Source organism: Ovis canadensis, chromosome 13 (assembly GCF_042477335.2).
Source record: "Ovis canadensis isolate MfBH-ARS-UI-01 breed Bighorn chromosome 13, ARS-UI_OviCan_v2, whole genome shotgun sequence".
Classification (NCBI taxonomy): Eukaryota; Metazoa; Chordata; class Mammalia; order Artiodactyla; family Bovidae; genus Ovis; species Ovis canadensis.
Genome location: NC_091257.1, coordinates 53504203 through 53523597, shown reverse-complemented (window position 1 = coordinate 53523597; position 19395 = coordinate 53504203). Strand labels below are relative to the sequence as shown.

Below are 19395 nucleotides of genomic sequence, written 5' to 3'. Positions count from 1 at the left end.
AGGTAGTCACTAGTGAAACATTCATTGCTGAGGACAGAACTCTGATGTGAAGGGTGAAATCTAGTGTGGGCATCCCTGGTGCTTGCCCTGGGCTGCTCGCTAAACCCTCCCAATAGTGCTATACAGCAGGTCCCACCATTTCCTTTATTCCCCAGCAGAGACGCTGAGTCCTGGATCCGTGAAGTACCTTGTTCTGACCACCCTCCCCAAGTCCACACCCAGCCCTCCCGTCCACCCTCAAGTTGAAGACGATGGTGGGGAAGGGCATAAGCATCATCACCCTGCCCAGAGCCAGCCTGGACAGGCCTCACTGGACCGCTGGCATATCCTTGGTAGCTGAAGTGTGAGAAGAGGAAGCGGGCCACCAGCAAGACCACCTCCCCACCTGGTAAGGGCTGAACTGTGTTTCCGCACCCTCGACATCTGCACACACAGTGTTACCCACCGCCCAGCCGACTCGAACGGTCTCTGAGAAATGAGACAAAGGCAGCCCTTCCAAGGGCAATAAGCACATGAGTTTCTCTCTAAAGGGCTGTGCTCCATGGAATGGAACACCTGGTGGTTCTCTGGCGTGACCACCCAAGCAGGAGTAGCAAGTAAGGGGGACCTGGGCCTGGCTCCTATGTCAGCTCTGACCCTGAGCGGGACACTGAACCTCTGCGAGCCTTAGCTTTCTCCTCTCTGACCATTTCAATGGATGGACGGAAAGACAGAGATGACACTACCCCTCCACCCCTCTGCACAGACACAAGCCAACAGGTGACACAACAAAAGGTCATCCAGCTTCAACCCATCTAAGCAGTCAAATCTGGGACAGAGGAGAGAAAGGTGATGAAGTTTTTCTTACGTTTTCTGACACACACGGTCCTTTCACATTCAGAGACACACAGGGTCCGATGGCCCCCGCAACCTTCAGCTCCCTTGAGGTCTGAGACAGAATTATAGAAGAGCACGCAGTTAAGAACCACCCTCTCACAAAGGACACAACTAAAACTCGGAGGAAGCAGCGGCAGGGCTGCCACTTCACCCAGAGAAAGCCTGCAGGGCTCCTAGTGCACAAGAGCTGGCACACAGCTCTCCACGGCTTCCGTGAGCCGAACGGAACGTTAATAACAAGGCCAGCATACTCGGATTTTTAAGCCTGAATTCATTTCAGCAAAGTCCATTCTTCACCTATTTAAATAAACCCCAAATATTTGATGATGTTGTTTGAGGTTTAACCCAGATGATTTACTCGTTATTGCCAATGTGCAAAGTAATATTTACCATTGTATTTTCTAATGGTCACTTCGACTCTTTTCTCAATGACTCAGGATCAAGGGTATAGGTCTACAGTCCCTGCATGGAAAATAAAAGGCCATACTCATGATGCCGCCCTATTTAAGAGCACTCTGATCGGTCTGCAGGCAGGTGTTATGCACGAATCAGGGGTTGAGTGGGTGCTCAGCCTACCACCCGTAATCTACGGCCTGCTGTCCTAGGGCAGAGCAGAACCTGCAGGGAGAGCAGACAACTCTGTGTTTCAAACACTGATAAATACACAGTTCATTCTTGAGACGCAAAGCGACCAGGGATAGTGGGATTATTTTGCTGGGAACTTCATATCTTTAAGTGCCCATGTCCTGCGGGGTAAGGTTTTTCCAAGGCCAACTACTAAATAAGCTGGAACACTATTCTTCCCTTAAATCTTTATAAATCTACTGTACCTTCACTTCCAAAGTAGCACCAAAGGCCATTCGGAAATTGCCATTAAAATCTTTACTGAAAATTCTTTGGAATGTCTGCTTGAAGAGAGACGTGTTGAAAGAATCTCCCATCACCATGTAGCCTCTAGGAAGAAAAAAGGAAAAAGAAAGTGAACCTTTAGGATGACTGAAAGCCATTCAGAGGCTTCCTGGGTATTGACAATTAATTTAGAGAAGAAAGTAAAAAGCAAGCCTGTCTATAAAGGTGCTACTGACAATATACTGCTTGCTAATGGTAACAGCCAGTTCAAGCTGTACTCAGGAAAGACACTGTTTTTAAAACATGAAACAGAATTATTTAGAACAGCGCTTGTATCTTGATCACTATGACAGTTATATAAACCTACAAGAGATGACAAATACCTCACAGAACTAGACATACACAGAGATTTTAAAAATGAGTGCATGTAAACACTGGTGAGAGCCAAGTCCAGTCCATAATGGAGTTAACTGTATAGAGTAAGTCAAGTTTCCCGGTTGTGACATTGTGCTGTATTTATGTAAGATTCACCACTAAGCTCCCAAATCACTGCAGATGGTGACTGCAGCCATGAAATTAAAAGACGCTTACTTCTTGGAAGAAAAGTTATGACCAACCTAGATAGCATATTCAAAAGCAGAGACATTACTTTGCCAACAAAGGTCCATCTAGTCAAGGCTATGGCTTTTCCAGTAATCATGTATGGATGTGAGAGTTGGACTATAAAGAAAGCTGAGTGCCAAAAAATTGATGCTTTTGAACTGTGGAGTTGGAGAAGACTCTTGAGAGTCCCCTGGACTACAAGGAGATCCAACCAGTCCATTCTAAAGGAGATCAGTCCTGCGTATTCATTGGAAGGACTGATGTTGAAGCTGAAACTCCAATACTTTGGCCACCTGATGCAAAGAACTGACTCATTGGAAAAGACCCTGATGCTGGGAAAGATTGAAGGCGGGAGGAGAAGGGGACGACAGAGGATGAGATGGTTGGATGGCATCACCAACTCAATCGACATGAGTTTGGGTGAACTCCAGAGTTGGTGATGGACAGGAAGGCCTGGCTGCTACAGTCCATGGTGTCACAAAGAGTGGACACGACTGAGCAGCTGAACTGAACCATTGGGAATTGCTGGATGAAAAGTACGGACAGATCTCTTTGTACTATGTTTGCAATTCCTTGTGAATCTTAATTACTTCAATTAAAAACTTAAAACAAATATGATACAATCATCAGCTGCATGTGCTCAGCCACACTTGGAACATGCAGGGGTTCTCAAACCCTGCACATCAGAAACACTCAGCAATTTTAAATACACTGATGCCCAAGCCATGCCCTGTGCTAATTAAATCCGACTTTAGGAACAGGACTCAAACCAAGAGTAGCTTTTAATGTTTGTGGGTGACTTGACGTGCAGCAGTTTCAGACCAGCACTGCATGTCTGTGGATCTCACCAAAATCCCCAGAGAGTTTGTTAAAATCGACCGCCAGGCTGGAGCCTCAGCCTCTGAATCAGGAGGTCTGGGGTGAAGCCCAAGTGTGCACATTTCTAATCAGGCCCATGGAGCCCTGAGGCAGCTGGTTGGGCCTCATCCTGCTTTGAAGACCATGCCTCCACAATGCCATCCACCCAAGGTGAGGACTTGTGCTCTCAACCCACCCCTCACTGCACCCTCCAGGCTGTCAGGAAGTGTGGCTGCTAGGCCAGGGGAAGGGCTCCTAGTTTCTCTGGCATTCAGACCTATTCCCTACCCTTCTCACAAGGAAATGCTAAAGGCCACACATTTCATGCTTGCCATCTTGCCTAGGTGTCTGAACAACTCTAAGAAATGAAGTTCCTCTGAAACGACAGGTTCCTAGGGAAGCCTGACCTCCTTCTGATCATACCTTCTTCCTCTGAGAGGTGCACCAACCTCCCCGGCCCAGAAACCACAGCCCAGAGCCAAACGAATGCTCCTGTGAGCCAGCCTGGGCACTCCTCATGGTTCCACCCCTCATTTCTCTTTCCTTAGAACCACCACTCTCACTTTACTCAGGGGCTCACTGTCCACATACCCAGTAAGATTTGGACAACACTTCATCTCCAGGAGTCCAGTCTGATCAAGGGCACAGGCATAAATATCAATGCAGTGACCATTTGCAGCAGTGCGGTTCGCAAGCATCTCATAGTGCTGCAGAGAGAGAAAAACCATCTTCTTGGAACAGGAACATCACCATTTGGTATCCTCAAAGTATTTCGAGATTGGAAGCTACACTTTTTTAATATGGATGTCATAAACGAAACTGTCCCCATGTCCCCTGTTTGATCACATCCACTCTAACCAAGGTCTCAGAACTGGGGCAGATATTTAATGTCAGCGAGATCTGGCGGGTCATCTCAGCAAAAGCAGCTCGCCTACCACAGAGCATGGCCTGCGCAGAGCAGAGGTTGCTCCTGAGCAGCCGAAGCCCCACCCTGGGTGACTACACTTACAGCCCATGGCCAGGAGCACCTACCTTGGTTGCCTTTTTCATGAAGCGGGCATTGTCTTTCTCAATGTCATGCCAGGAACGAATAGGAACCTTTAATTCATCTCCAACCACCATGCCAGGTCCCTGGGTGGGGGGTCCCCCAGTGAACAGCATGATCCTGGCTCCCGTGTTTGGAAAAGTGCCCTGTGACAGTGAGTGGCAGCATGTTAGAAACACAAAGCCAGCCCCAAGCATACTTCCCACATAGATGCTGCAAACACACACTCCCTCGGCTGTCATGAACTGTCGTGAACACTGAAGACACTGCAGCAAAGAGCAGACGACACTACGGACAAGCAGCTTCTCACTTCCAGGCTGAGGCTCTGGAGAGCTTTTATTAATTTACTGTGATCCCACTGCCCTAATGGTCTTGTGTTTCTCAAGAAAACTTTCTATAATTTTCAAAACACTGAGGGCTCCTTCAGTGTGGACAATAATCATCACTGAAGTACGTTCTGATAAACTAACACAGCCAGCTGATTGGAGTCACAGCTGATTTTTCAGACAAGGCAAAGGAACACACCTTCTGCCATCAAGCTTGCAAGGTTTGGGGGTGGGGCAGTAAATTCTGAGTTACCTCCAACAGGCCTACAGCAATGGACAAGGCAACACCAGTGGATCGCAAAGGCCTCTTTCCCTGAGGTACAGGCCACGGGTCCCTCTGTAGTTCCCCAAGGAGATCAGTGAGGTTCATGTCAATCTTGTGAATGGGCTGCAGAAACCTGCATGATTTTGAATGGACATGTCAAGTCTGAGTTAATAAAGTACTCTCATCCTCGGCCTACGCAACACATAGCTACTGCTCTTTAAAACGCATATCAGAGTAGAAAAAACTTGCAGTTTTTTTTTTCTTCAAAGTTGTCTCTAACTACAAACACAAAAAACTCAAAGCAATTTTATACAGGACAATCTCTTAAAGCCTAACATATAATAATCTGCACATGTAGTGTGGAAAGAAAATCAATTTCAAACAGGAGCAAATCAGTTTAATTAAAGTTTAAGTGGCCAAAAAGAAAACAACGACAATCCTAAAGACATGCCTAACAGGAACTCAGTTCACGTAACGTTCACAAGCAGGGACAACCTTCATCGATCGTTCTGAAGACTCTCTCAATGTTTCTCTTAAACACTTGGAGTCATCAGGGAAACACCAGTTTCTTAGAGAAGAGGCTGTAACCATCACCTCATGTTGGCCGACTGTTAATCCAGCCCTTGGCCGTTCTAGGAGTGCAGCAGGCCACGTGAATTAAGTGCCCAGACTCAGGTTTGTCTCAGGACACTCAACAGAAGCCTTTTCAGTGTCCCCAGCTTTACAAAATGGGGGGAGTTCCCTAGTGGCCTAGTGGTTAGGATTATGGGCTTTCACTGTTGCGGCCCAGATTCAATCCCTGGTTGGGGAACCGAAGTCCCGAAAGCTGCAGTGCTGCCAAAATTTAAAAAAGAAAAAAAGGACAACAGCAATGTGTCTAAGGAGAGGGGAAAGACTGTGCGCAGTGCTCTCAAAACCTCTATGGTGATACAACTCTAAAAGGAAAAGCATCCTAAGCAAAACTGCCCCAGCATATATGTGTATGTATATATTTATATAGATTATAAATTTTAAACATACACTGATGTATTTAGCTTATTATTAAACATTAAATATTGATTAGGCTTAATCCTTTTTCCTCTTTAAAAATAAAATACAAAGCCCTCTTGCCGCACCCCCCTCACTCCCCACCCGAGGGGCCAGGCTCACCTGGTGGACACAGACGGGCGCTCCTGCGGCTGAGCCGGGCGCACTGGCTGCACGGGCATCGCAGGCTTGGTCAGGCCCAGCATGTCCTACACAAACCAAAAAGATGCACTTCTCGTAACACAACAAGAGAATGGCTCCTATTTTTTTCCTTTTCCTTAATGAAACTTTAAGAACTATCCCTGCTCCTGCCTGAGGACAAGCTGCACACTGACCTGGATCTGCTTGGCAGTAAGGTCCTTCGTACCCCGGAAGACGTAACTCTTGGAGATGCCCTCACAGCTGAGTTCGTGAACCTGTACCATCCTTCCAAACGTGATCAAACCCACCAGCGCGTCCGGAGGGAGTAGGCTCAAAGACATCTGCAGGGACTCCTTGAGTGCTTGGAGGTCATCATCCTCCAGACACGTGTCTACCACATACAGGAAGATCAGAGGGGATGGGGCACCTCGCTGGATGTGGAGAAAAATGGCATAACAGTTAGTGTACAGACAGATGTGACCTGCTCTTTTTAAAACAAAACAAGTATGTATTAAATAACAACTCTTTATTTACACTTGTCAGGGATAACAACATCAAAACAAACTTCTACTTACCTCATTAAAAGGCAGGTTTTATCAAAACCAACTGAATGCAGACTATTGGTATCCAACAATTTATTCCCCATTTTGAATGCCAGGCCTTGCTCTAGGTCCTGCCATACATCAGCAGACCAAAAGGCCAGAGATCCCTATCTGCCTGAGGAGCTAACTTTCGAGAACCGAGAAGAGGGGCGGGATTGTGCAGGTGGGGCGGGGTGGGGATGGAGCTCCAAGGGTAACTGGGAGGCTAGGGCAGCCTTATTTTAAGAAAGTAACATTTTGGATTTCAAAAGAAAAAAACAAAGTAACATGTGAGCAAAAAGCTGGACGGGAGGGAGGGAGCAATGCAGATACAGGGAGAGAGCTCCAGCCAGAGGAAAAGCCAGAACCAAGGGCCAGGGACACGTCTGTGCCCACAGACTGAGCAGTCACGGATCCCGCGGGCCTTGCAGCTGTAAATCGTCCATATGGGCAAGAGACACAGAAGAGAGAGTATTTCAGAAGAAACTCAATACTTAACACTGCTCCCTAAATACGTGACAATTACCTGTATCACGTACTCAATTGTAGAAAACTGGGGCATCAATTCAGCAGGCTGGTTCACCTCAGATATGCCTGCGTAAGCTGGAGGAAACTGGAGAGAACAAGACAGAGCAATGTTTCATGAGGGCAGACAGTTACACTATGTCTCTTATCTTCCATTCATAAAAATAGTAACAGTTTGATGACCACGTATTTATTCTGAAAGTGTAAAACCTAGAACATGTTACTAAAATATAAAAATCTATTAACACTGCCCTACATCACACAGGAACTTTATTTTAAATGCAGTTTTCGGATATGTTATAACTTCTAAATGATTAAAACACACACTACTAAAAACCGTTTCCTAATTGTTGCCTATAAATGAAGGGCTGAGATTTTAGCTGTCTTATCAATTACCTATGTGGAATCTAAAGCTTTTATTTAGGTTTATTATTCTAGCTGTGATCAATAAAGTAATACATGTTCATTGTAGAAAACCTGGCAAGTACAAGAAATTTCATGGACAGAGGAGCCTGGCAGGCTACAGCCCACAGGGTTGCAAAAGCTGTACATGACTGAGCGACTGAACAAGAAAAATATAAGAAAAAAGAAACAACTCCCCCATCACACACAAACCCACACACACTCCCACCACTTGGAGGCAGCCTCTGTCAACATCTCGGCTTCCACACTTGTTCTTAAGCACAGCTGAGATCATCTTGTATGCACAATTTTGCAACCTGCCTTTTGGTGCTTAACATAATGTCATAGGTGTCTTCTTTTTTCTCTGAAAACATTTTAGATTCGTAGCTTATATGTTGCTTTTCCTTTCCCCCCAAGTTAAAAATTGAGGTATGATGCCGTACATACCAATTTTACCATCTTTTTGAGTGTCCGGTTCAGAGGTCTTAAATACACTTATAACATTGTGCAACCACCTCCAACATCAATCCCCAGAACTTTTCTCATCTTGTTAAACTGAAACTCTGAACCTGTTAAACAATCTCCACTTCATCCCCATCCAGCTGCTGGCACCCACCTCTCCATTATTTCAAGCACCTCATTTAAGGGGGATCATATATGTTTGTCTTTTTCAGTTCAGTTCAGTGGCTCAGTCGTGTCCGACTCTTTGCGACCCCATGAATCGCAGCACACCAGGCCTCCCTGTCCATCACCATCTCACGGAGTTCACTCAGACTCACGTCCATCAAGTCAGTGATGCCATCCAGCCATCTCATTCTCGGTTATCCCCTTCTCCTTCTGCCCCCAATCCCTCCCAGCATCAGAGTCTTCTCCAATGAGTCAACTCTTCACATGAGGTGGCCAAAGTACTGAAGCTTCAGCTTTAGCATCATTCCTTCCAAAGAAATCCCAGGATTTGGCTTTTTAGGACTGGCTTATTTCACTCAGTAATATCAGTAAAGCTCAACTACATTGTAGCGTTAAGTCAGACATCCTTGCATCTTAAGGCTGATTACTATTTCACTGAATACAGGACACTTGCTCACCCATTCATCTGGCAGCAGATACTGAAGTCAGGTGAAATGTTTGGCTACTGTGAATAATACTGCTATGACTCAAAAAAGATGTCCTTTTCATTATAGGGGATTGGAGTGCAAAAGTAGGAAGTCAAGAAATACCTCGAGTAACAGGCAAATTTGGCTTTGCAATGCCGAATGAAGCACAGCAAAGACTAATCAAGTTTTGCCAAGAAAATGCACTGGTCATAGCAAACACCCTCTTCCAACAACACAAGAGAAGACTCTACACATGGACATCACCAGATGGTCAACACCAAAATCAGATTGCTTATATTCTTTGCAGCCAAAGATGGAGAAGCTCTATACAGTCAACAAAAACAAGACCAGGAGCTGACTGTGGCTCAGATCATGAACTCCTTGTTGCCAAATTCAGACTTAAATTGAAGAAAGTAGGGAAAACCGCTAGACCATTCAGGTATGACCTAAATCAAATCCCTTATGATTATACACTGGAAGTGAGAAATAGATATAAGGGACTAGATCTGATAGATAAAGTGCCTGATGAACTATGGAATGAGGTTCGTGACACTGTACAGGAGACAGGGAACAAGACCATCCCCATGGAAAAGAAATGCAAAAAAAGCAAAATGGCTATCTGGGGAGGCCTTACAAATAGCTGTGAAAAGAAGAGAGGTGAAAAGCCAAGGAGAAAAGGAAAGATATAAGCATCTGAATGCAGAGTTCCAAAGAATAACAAGAAGAGATAAGAAAGCCTTCTTCAGTGATCAATGCAAAGAAATAGAGGAAAACAACAGAATGGGAAAGACTAGAGATCTCTTCAAGAAAGTTAGAGATACCAAGGGAACATTTTATGCAAAGATGGGCTCGATAAAGGACAGAAATGGTCTGGACCTAACAGAAGCAGAAGATATTAAGAGGTGGCAAGAATACACAGAAGAACTGTACAAAAAAGGGCTTCATAACCCAGATAATCACGATGGTGTGATCACTCATCCAGCCAGACATCCTGGAATGTAAAGTCAAGTGGGCCTTGGAAAGCATCTCTAGGAACAAAGCTAGTGAGGTGATGGAATTCCAGTTGAGCTGTTTCAAATCCTGAAAGATGATGCTGTCAAAGTACTGCACTCAATATGCCAGCAAATTTCGAAAACTCAGCAGTGGCCACAGGACTGGAAAAGGTCAGTTTTCATTCCAATCCCAAAGAAAGGCAATGCCAAAGAATGCTCGAACTACCACACAATTGCACTCATCTCACATGGTAGTAAAGTAATGCTCAAAATTCTCCAAGCCAGGCTTCAGCAATACGTGAACTGTGAACTTCCTGATGTTCAAGCTGGTTTTAGAAAAGGCAGAGGAACCAGAGATCAAATTGCCAACATCCACTGGATCATGGAAAAAGCAAGAGTTCCAGAAAAACATCTATTTCCGCTTTCTTGACTATGCCAAAGCCTTTGACTGTGTGGATCACAATAAACTGTGGAAAATTCTGAAAGAGATGGGAATATCAGACCACCTGACCTGCCTCTTGAGAAATCTGTATGCAGGTCAGCAAGCAACAGTTAGAACTGGACATGGAACAACAGACTGGTTGCAAATAGGAAAAGGAGTATGTCAAGGCTGTATACTGTGACCCTGCTTATTTAACTTATATGCAGAGTACATCATGAGAAACGCTGGGCTGGAAGAAACACAAGCTGGAATCAAGATTGCCGGGAGAAATATCAATAACCTCAGATATACAGATGATACTACTCTTAAGGCAGAAAGTGAAGAGGAACTAAAAAGCCTCTTGATGAAAGTGAAAGAGGAGAGTGAAAAAGTTGGCTTAAAGCTCAACATTCAGAAAACTAAGATCATGTCATCCAGCCCCATCACTTCATGGGAAATAGATGGGGAAACAGTGGAAACAGTGTCAGACTTTATTTTTTTGGGCTCCAAAATGACTGCAGATGGTGACTGCAGCCATGAAATTAAAAGATGCTTACTCCTTGGAAGAAAAGTTATGACCAACCTAGACAGCATATTCAAAAGTAGAGACATTACTTTGCCAACTAAGGTCCGTCTAGTCAAGGCTCTGGTTTTTCCTGTGGTCATGTATGGATGCGAGAGTTGGACTGTGAAGAAAGCTGAGCACCAAAGAATTGATGCTTTTGAACTGTGGTGTTGGAGAAGACTCTTGAGAGTCCCTTGGACTGCAAGGAGATCCAACCAGTCCATTCTGAAGGAGATCAACCCTGGGATTTCTTTGGAAGGAATGATGCTAAAGTTGAAACTCCAATACTTTGGCCACCTCATGTGAAGAGTTGACTGATTGGAAAAGACTCTGATGCTGGGAGGGGTTGGGGGCAGGAGGAGAAGGGGACAACAGAGGATGAGATGGCTGGATGGCATCATTGACTCGATGGACGTGAGTTTGAGTGAACTCCGGGAGTTGGTGATGGACAGGGAGGCCTGGCATGCTGCGATTCATGGGGTCGCAAAGAGTCAGACACGACTGAGCGACTGAACTGAACTAAACAGAACTGAACAGGAGTGTGTATCTACAAGACCCTGTTTTCCGTTCTTTTGGATATATACCCAGAGGTGGGAATCCTTCATCATTTGGTAAACATCACTAATGATTAGTGACAATGAGCACCTTTTTATGTGCTTATTGGCCATCCATCTATCATCTTTGGAGAAATTATCTCTTCAAGTCCTTTGGACATTTCTGAATTGGGCTTCCCTGTTGTTGACTATTACGAGTTCTTAAATATTCTACACATTAATCCGTTAGACATAAGATTTGCAAATACTTTCACCCACTGTATGAGCTGGCTTTTACTCTCTTGAGACTGTCTTTTTGATCCAGAAGAATTTTCACAATTAATAAAATTAAACGGACATCAATTCTGAGTGTAATAGGGTGTAGGAATGTTTTTAAGACTTGCATAAACTTCTGAATCGCCCATGGAATCCTGAATGGTGGGACTTCCCTGTGATCCAGTGGCTAAGACTCCATGTTTCCAATGCAGGAGGCCTGGGTTTGATCCCTGGTCAGGGAACTAGATCCCACATGCTGCACTTAAAGATTCTGAATGTTGCAATGAAGCTCTCATGTGCCTCAGCTAAGACCCGGCATGGCCAAAATAAATGAATTAAAAAAAAAAAAATTACTGAATGGTACCTGCTTCTAATTCTCAAGCTTATACTCAGTTATCAACTGCAGACTGGTCCTTTATCACTGGACTCAGTGTGCACTGAACATGAGACTCATGATTATGATCAATTTAAGAATAAGTAGATTATTAGTATCTTAAGATCTACTAGAACAGTACATATTATGATAAGCATAATCAATTATTTGCTAACTGCTTTACCAAGGTACAGTTTATATACCGTAAAATTCACTCATTGTAAATGCACAACTCAGTGATTTTTAGTAAATGCACACAGAACTGTGCAATACTTATCATAATCCACTTTTAGAATATTTTCTTCATAGGCACAGTTCATGTCAAAGAGAATTCTCTCTCATCATTTGGGAGCTCTTAGCTCAACAGCTTAAAAATGCTTAAATCAAAATAAGATAAATACTGATATTTTACCCTAAAAGTTAGAAGGGTCAGAAAATGAAAATCCAGTATCCAATTAAAATAAATTGAAGTCAAATGTAATATAAACACCTCATCTGTTTTCCAAGGTAACAAATGCTTACGGAGAGCGTACTTAGAAAAAAAGAGAAGGGAATTCTATGTCCTCTCCACAGCGAACGACAAAGACTCAAATAAAGAAACAGAAAGACCATTTCAAAGAAAAATCACGGATGTACAATGTTCAATATTACCAGGGGAGACCCAAATTCACCTCAATTTTTTCACTGTAGGACAACGAACTGAAACACAGGGAATACTTTTAAAATAATTATATTCACATACCTGATTTCTCTGGAAACAGAAATTACAGGCCCAAAGCTTTGCTCGATAGTCAACCTGACTGTGAGAAGGATAAAATATTACATCCAGGTATTATTTTCATTTTTAACACAGTACTGAGCAGGGGATTTCTGTAGAAACAAACACCTCTGGCATTAATACGTCTCTGGTCAATAACGTGTTTTAAGCTAGAAGACATTTACATGTAAACTTCAAGTTCAGTTAGTCTCTGAGATGTGTGTTCCTATGTGGGTGCATCAGTGGATGAAGGCACGCAACACCTTCTCTGCAGCTCGAGTTCTGGCTAAGGACACAAAAAGGCTCCTTCAAGGAACAACAATGAATGGCTACTAAACCCTTTTTTCTCTTTTCTGACTTCCTAGATAATATTTAGAAGTTCATGAGCTATAAAATTTATTCACTACTTTCTATGGCCCTGTTATCTAGACAGTCTTTATGATTTTCCTAACATTTTTACTTTTCAGATATGTGAAACTACTAAATTTTAGTACTAAAAAGTACATGTCACACAGGAAAAACTCCTCAGATTTGAACCACACTTAGTTCACTTGAAGAAGTTGGGTAGGAATGCTTCTGGGTTGATACACTTGCTAAAATTTGTTGCTTGCCCCCTGCTTTCTAAGTTTAGAAAATTAATATCAGGGGCTATTATTTTAAAAGAGCAGCAGCATCTTAAACATGGGCACATCAAGTAAAAGCAAGGAGAATGAAGTAAAAAAAAGTTCCCTTATATAAAAATTTTATCCTTTAAAGAGTATTTATGACACTCTTCATTTGTTTACAAATTCTTTCAAAGAGTGCCCACATTTACGAGAGTGATCACAGGTCACTATTCCAGGTGCAAAAAAAAGTTACACTTAACAATAACATCTTTCAAGAGCTCAAATTTCTTCTGCCTGTTATTTCTTCCTGCCATACGGGATCACCATACCAGGTAGGTGTGACAGAACTGTCTAAAGCATTTGGATTTTTCTGGAAAAAGCTTTAAAGACACCAATAAAATGAACGGTTAAACCAAAAATAAACTGCAAACCAGAAGGGAAAAACAACAACCAATCCTTTCCCTCCACGTCACCCTGTAAGTTCTAATTCTATTTGGAGTTATCAGGCCAGAGGGATTCCCAAAAGTACTCATTACCTAAGTATCTCACTATTCACTACTCATCTCAGATCTGACATCTTGCCCAAATGAATCACTTTTATAAGAATCACGTAAACGTCAGAATTTATTGCAGTTATCCTTTTTACTGGTTTTTAAAAGAGTTCATACCAAAGTGGATTGAGAATGGCTTTGCAAGTTGGCCTGCTGCAGAGCACTGGTTCATACTGTACGGGAGGCAGGTCTGGACGTTCTTTTAAAGGAGTGAGAAGACAAGCAAGGGGAACAACCATTCTTGTAGCCTCGAGTCTGCTGGAAGGCCACACATTCCAACTAAAACGCACACCATCGCGTTCTTCATTCTGCTGAATGAACTCCAGGTATGTGGCCATTGTCTAAAAAAAAAACTACAGATAAACCCTTAATTGTATGTGAAATTCCCAACTGAACTTCAAAAAAAAAGATGATGACCTAACGCAACATTCTTTAAACACTTAAGTCTAGAAGAACTTGTCACTGGAGGATGTCAACGTCTCACTTCTCTCTGACCCCCAAGGGTCAGTTAACTTTATGGCTACTTTCCTTTTCCTTTCTCAAATCCCCGTTTCTAGCACTTAAAAAAAATAAAAGGGGGGGGAGGTTTAAAATCACTTGTTCATCTCTAAGCTGCATGCAGTTGAGTAAGTCATTTAAATCTCCTCAAACAGCACATTATCACTTCAGCCAAGCAGATTTCAACCCCGTGTTCAAGCCCTGTTTCAGAAGCTGGCTACCTTCCTCCCTGACCCCCTTTCCTCCTGATTCTATTTCAGTAAAACTTGTATTAAAATTTACATTCCAAGCGATCTTGGTTTTGTGCCCTTTTCCCTCTTTCCATTATTAACTACAAAGAAAAGACCTAGATACTGATGCTCAAATGCTATTCATGGAGTGAACAGCCCCCAGTGCTTACCCAAAGTACTTCTTGGGATCACCGGAATTAAAGGCCAGCGGACTACTACACTATATACACACCTCAGCAGCACCCATCCTCTCACCACAGTCACTTATGCTCATGCCTTGAAAGATTCCAACTTTAACAGCCATTCAGATTAAGTACACTTTCCAAACCCAGATAATGCCAATTCCCCTGAGTACTCTATACATCCTGTTTACATACTAAAATCTAGGCTAACGTACAGTTCAGCTATTAGGTAGGATTCAAGAGAACAAAAAGCTCAACAATGGGAAAAAAGGCAAATTAAGGTACCTATTATATAAGTGGCTTCTAGTGCTCACTTATGCAATGCTAAATAATGACTGTCTCCAATTATTTTAAGATGTACCATACTGTTAATAACTCGGACAAAGAAAACAATATACAGCTTATAAATGTGAATGAACCGATTACTCTGCTACACACAACATTGATCACAGAAATTCCAAATGTCTGTTCCAATTAAACCCCTGAGGCATATGTTATGTCTGGCAAAAGTGGGAAACTGAGGCACTATATACACAGAAACACTTCCACAGCTTCCTGGGCAGCAAAAGGTAATTTACGTGGGAATGAAAGCACTCTCAGCAAACACCTCAGCAGCTTTCATTTAGTGACCATTTTCCTTCTCAAAACATTTCCTTACTAATAGGTACTATATCTCCGTCCTATGTCCCCAAGCATCTACATAGTAAAACCTGCACTGTCCATTTCCCACTGCCTCTCTTCCCCTCACTCTTTCAACAGGGTGGATTCTTAACTGTGGGCTCACAGCCAACAAGGAACTTCACAAGGTCAATAAATCCTTTGAAACTACATGCAAAACTGTGTGCATGAGCCAACAGTGCATTAAGATCCTGTATATGTATCTGTAAAAAAAAAAAATCTGTACCATTCATCCCACCTTAAGGGCATGACTTTTCAGGACGCAGCTAAGGCTAAGCAAGGAGTCCGAAGACCTGGGTTCTTAGCTCCGACTCCGTTACGAAGCGTAAATCATTTAAACTAATTCTCGAGTTCCTCAACTTTAAAATGGACTTTGGATCCTTCTGGGCCCCCTCCCTCGAGTCCGAGGGATTCTGCGCCAAAAGCAGGCCCACCGCCCCAGCTGGCGGGGACCGCGCCACTTTCAACAAACCCTTGGGTCACCGATCCCCTCAGTTCCTCCGCCTGCTGGGAAAAGGCCTCGCCCCAGGAGTAACCCACCCGCCCTCAGCAGAGACTCTTATCCCAGCTCTAGGCCTCCCATCACCTGTGCTGCCTGCTCACCTGGCCCAGGGAGCTCACCTGGCCGCAGCCTTCCGCAACCACAGCTGCTAAATGCCGGGCTCCGGCTCCAACCACCAAGTCCACCTCAGCTCTAAGCCGATTGGTCAGCAGCCTTGTGCGTCACTCTACGGCGCCGTCCGCTAGCCAATCAAACAAAGCCTGGGGGCGGGAGAGAGGAAGGAAGACACTCAGACAGGCTACGCCGCCATATTGAAACAGGGCAAGCCAGACGCGCTTCACACCTCAAAATCACAGTTCCTCAGAATACACGTTTTTCCACATTCAACTCTAAACCCTTCTGCCGCACGGAACACAGGCGCCTACAGAACTGTTTTCTAGGCGCAACTGGGGCGCCTCAGGAGCTCGCCGCCGTCCAATAAGACGCCCGCTCCCTTCAGTGGGAAGTCCCCCTCATCACCTTAGTTACCGGGAAGCGAGAATGATGACGTCTGGTCCCGGAAGAGGGCGGGGCTCCTCGCAGAGGAAACCGAAGTTGGACGGAAGGAGGTGTCGGCACGCACGAGGGGGCGGAGCTAAGGGAGAGTGGGGTGTGTGCGCGCAGGAGTCCAGTCGGTGAACAGATGTATAATTACGGGTATTCTTTGTCTTGTGGGTGTTCCTGTTCTGGTTTGCGCAGGTGCATTGAGGCTCTCTGCGGGGCCAGGCATTAGTAAACAGTTCTTGTCTATCCCTGTCATCCTTCCACGAGAAGGTGAATAATTGGGAGCCGTCGTAGTCAAGCATTTTAAGAGATTAACGAAACTCCTAACGGTTAGGACGCAACTTTCTACAACCACCACTACCGTTTTACCCCCTCTAAGTGGCAAAAAGGAGCGCGTTTGTTAATCTAATTCAGAGATACCGCCTCTGTGTAGCATATAAGAATAAGCAAAATTATATAACTTTAAAACTATTCTTAGATCATAGCAAGGCGTCCAAGAGTTAATTAGCTCAAGTTAGTTCAGTTCAGTTCGTTTCAGTAGCTCAGTCGTGTCCGACTCTTTGCCACCCCATGGACTGCAGCACGCCAGGCTTCCTGTCCATCACGAACTCCCAGAGTTTACCCAAACTAATGTCCATTGAGTTAGTGCTGCCATCCAACCATCTCATCCTCTGTTGTCCCCTTCTCCTCCCGCCTTCAATCTTTCCCAGCATCAGGGTCTTTTCAAATGAGTCAGCTCTTTCCATCAGGTGGCCAAAGTATTGGGAGTTTCAGCTTCGACATAGTCCTTCCAGTGAACACGCAGGACTGATCTCCTTTAGGGTGGACTGGTTGGATATCCTTGCAGTCCAAGGGACTCTCAACAATCTTCTCCAACACCAAGTTAATATTAGCACAAAGAAATGACCAACAGATCATAGAAATAAGTTTCAAGTTGATGTACTGTGAAGTTACTGTTAATATGAAAAATTTTCAGGAATTCCCTCACCATCTAATGGTTAGGACTCCCATGAGCTCACTACAGAGGGCCTGGATTCAGTCGCTGGTTGGGGAACTTAGCTCCCACAAGATAACGCAAATTCTATTCCCCTACGTAAGCCAATGAGAACAAAGCTCCTTTAAGAGATGTAGTAATCTAATTTGTTAGAACTCTCTAAAGTTACTTGCAGAAAAAAAAAGTTGAAAGTTGAATAATGGTTCAGTTTTATTGAACAAATTTACAATTTTCATGTTTCTAAACCATTATGTAAGAGTAATGTTAGGGTTTTTTTTAAGTAATTAAACTGGTGTAACTTTAGGATGTTCAAATCAATTATTCTCTGAGTAAGGAGACACAATTAAGGTAATACACATTTGTGTTATATTTCACAGTGCAAAAATTTTACCATGTCCAAGCTCATGCTGCTTGCCCACACAACAGGCTAATAAATCGGGAGACTACTTGTTGGGGCAAAGAATAGCAACTTTAATCTGAGAGCCAGCAGAGCAAGAAGACTGGTTCCCACCAGACTGAGGAGGGGATGTGTTGATTTCTTCTTTCCTGCACCCATTCACTGGTGGGTCTGGTCAGGATGTTTCCTGTGAACTAAAGAAAGGTATTTTAGCTTAACACACAAGCATGGGAGGCAGAGTTCCTAAACTGGATCATTATGGACACTTTAAGCTTATAGACGAAATCCCTTTAGTGATTAACTTGAAGCAAAAGCAGTAGAATACAAAGCTTAAAGTAAAAGAAACAAATCCAATATTGAGTCAGGTTTATTCTTCTCTTTTACAGAAAGACATAGCTGGTTGGTTTTTTTTTTTTAACCAAACATTGGAAGACTATCATTTGCCAAAAATTTTCTTGAGTTATTTGAACCTGGATTCCCAGTACTAGAAATTTCTGTAAGAAGGATTTTTTTTCAACCTATCATATTTAAAGTATTAGAAGTTTATTTATTTTAGGAATTTCCTTACTTTAGGAATAGTGAATTTTAGGAATAGTTGATTTATTTGACTGTGTAGTTATCTTGATAAGTGTGGGAAGGAAGAAAATTTCCTCTGTTCTTCTAGGTTCTTCTGGCTGGCTGAAAAATTAAATCAACATGAGACATTAGCAGGAGAAAATGAAACAAAAATTTAATAACATATACACAGGGGAAAGACCAGGTTAACTAAGTAACTTATCAAAATGTTTGAAACCCTCACCTTAAAAACCATCCTCAGTTCAGTTCTTTTCAGTCGCTCAGTCATGTCTGACTCTTTGCGACCCCATGAACCGTAGCACGCCAGGCCTCCCTGTCCATTACCAACTCCCAGAGTCCACCCAAACCCATGGCCATTGAGTTGGTGATGCCATCCAACCATCTCATCCTCTGTTGTCCCCTTCTCCTGCCCTCAATCTTTCCCAGCATCAAGGTCTTTTCAAATGAGTCAGCTCTTCACATCAGGTGGCCAAAGTATTGGAGTTTCAGCTTCAACATCAGTCCTACCAATGAACACCCAGGACTGATCTCCCCCAGGATGGACTGGTTGGATCTCCTTGCAGTCCAAGGGACTCTCGAGTCTTCTCCAACACCACAGTTCAAAAGCATCAATTCTTCAGCGCTCAGCTTTCTTTACAGTCCAACTCTCACATCCATACATGACCACTGGAAAAACCATAGCCTTGACTAGACAGACCTTTGTTGACAGAGTAATGTCTCTGCTTTTTAATTGCTATCTGTGTTGGTCATAACTTTCCTTGCAAGGAGTAAGCGTCTTGTAATTTCCCGGCTGCAGTCACCATCTGCAGTGATTTTGGAGCCCCAAAAAAATAAAGTCTGACACTGTTTCCACTGTTTCCCCATCTATTTGCCATGAAATGATGGAACCAAATGCCATGATCTTAGTTTTCTGAATGTTGAGCTTTAAGCCAACTTTTCCACTCTCCTCTTTCACTTTCATCAAGAGGCTCTTTAGTTCTTCCTCACTTTCTGCCATAAGAGTGGTATCATCTGCATATCTGAGGTTATTGATATTTCTCCCTGCAATCTTGGTTCCAGCTGTGCTTCCTCCAGCTCAGCGTTTTTCATGATGTACTCTGCATATAAGTTAAATAAGCAGGGTGATAATAT

The 19395-nt window shown here is 43.5% G+C and overlaps 1 protein-coding gene across 7 annotated transcripts in view; it reads right to left on the bottom strand.

The window, feature by feature from the left end:
• Window positions 1-16322, bottom strand: part of SEC23B (SEC23 homolog B, COPII coat complex component) — a 34074-nt gene extending 17752 nt beyond the window's left edge. Inside the window, exons 1-12 of one of the 7 annotated variants that reach the window (XM_069547811.1) lie at window positions 16274-16322; window positions 15874-16014; window positions 13782-14017; window positions 12494-12551; window positions 7097-7183; window positions 6184-6420; window positions 5972-6057; window positions 4811-4955; window positions 4219-4377; window positions 3778-3893; window positions 1707-1830; window positions 848-928 (exon numbers count right to left, since the gene is read on the bottom strand). In XM_069547811.1, the coding sequence (XP_069403912.1) occupies window positions 848-928; window positions 1707-1830; window positions 3778-3893; window positions 4219-4377; window positions 4811-4955; window positions 5972-6057; window positions 6184-6420; window positions 7097-7183; window positions 12494-12551; window positions 13782-14002 (1314 nt within the window). In that variant the 5' untranslated portion in view covers window positions 14003-14017; window positions 15874-16014; window positions 16274-16322. Of the gene's footprint in view, window positions 1-847; window positions 929-1706; window positions 1831-3777; window positions 3894-4218; window positions 4378-4810; window positions 4956-5971; window positions 6058-6183; window positions 6421-7096; window positions 7184-12493; window positions 12552-13781; window positions 14018-15855; window positions 16015-16097 lie in introns of those variants that run through there. The other 6 variants (XM_069547814.1, XM_069547816.1, XM_069547810.1 and 3 more) reach the window with 6 other exon arrangements.
• Between the last annotated feature and the right edge of the window lie 3073 nt (window positions 16323-19395).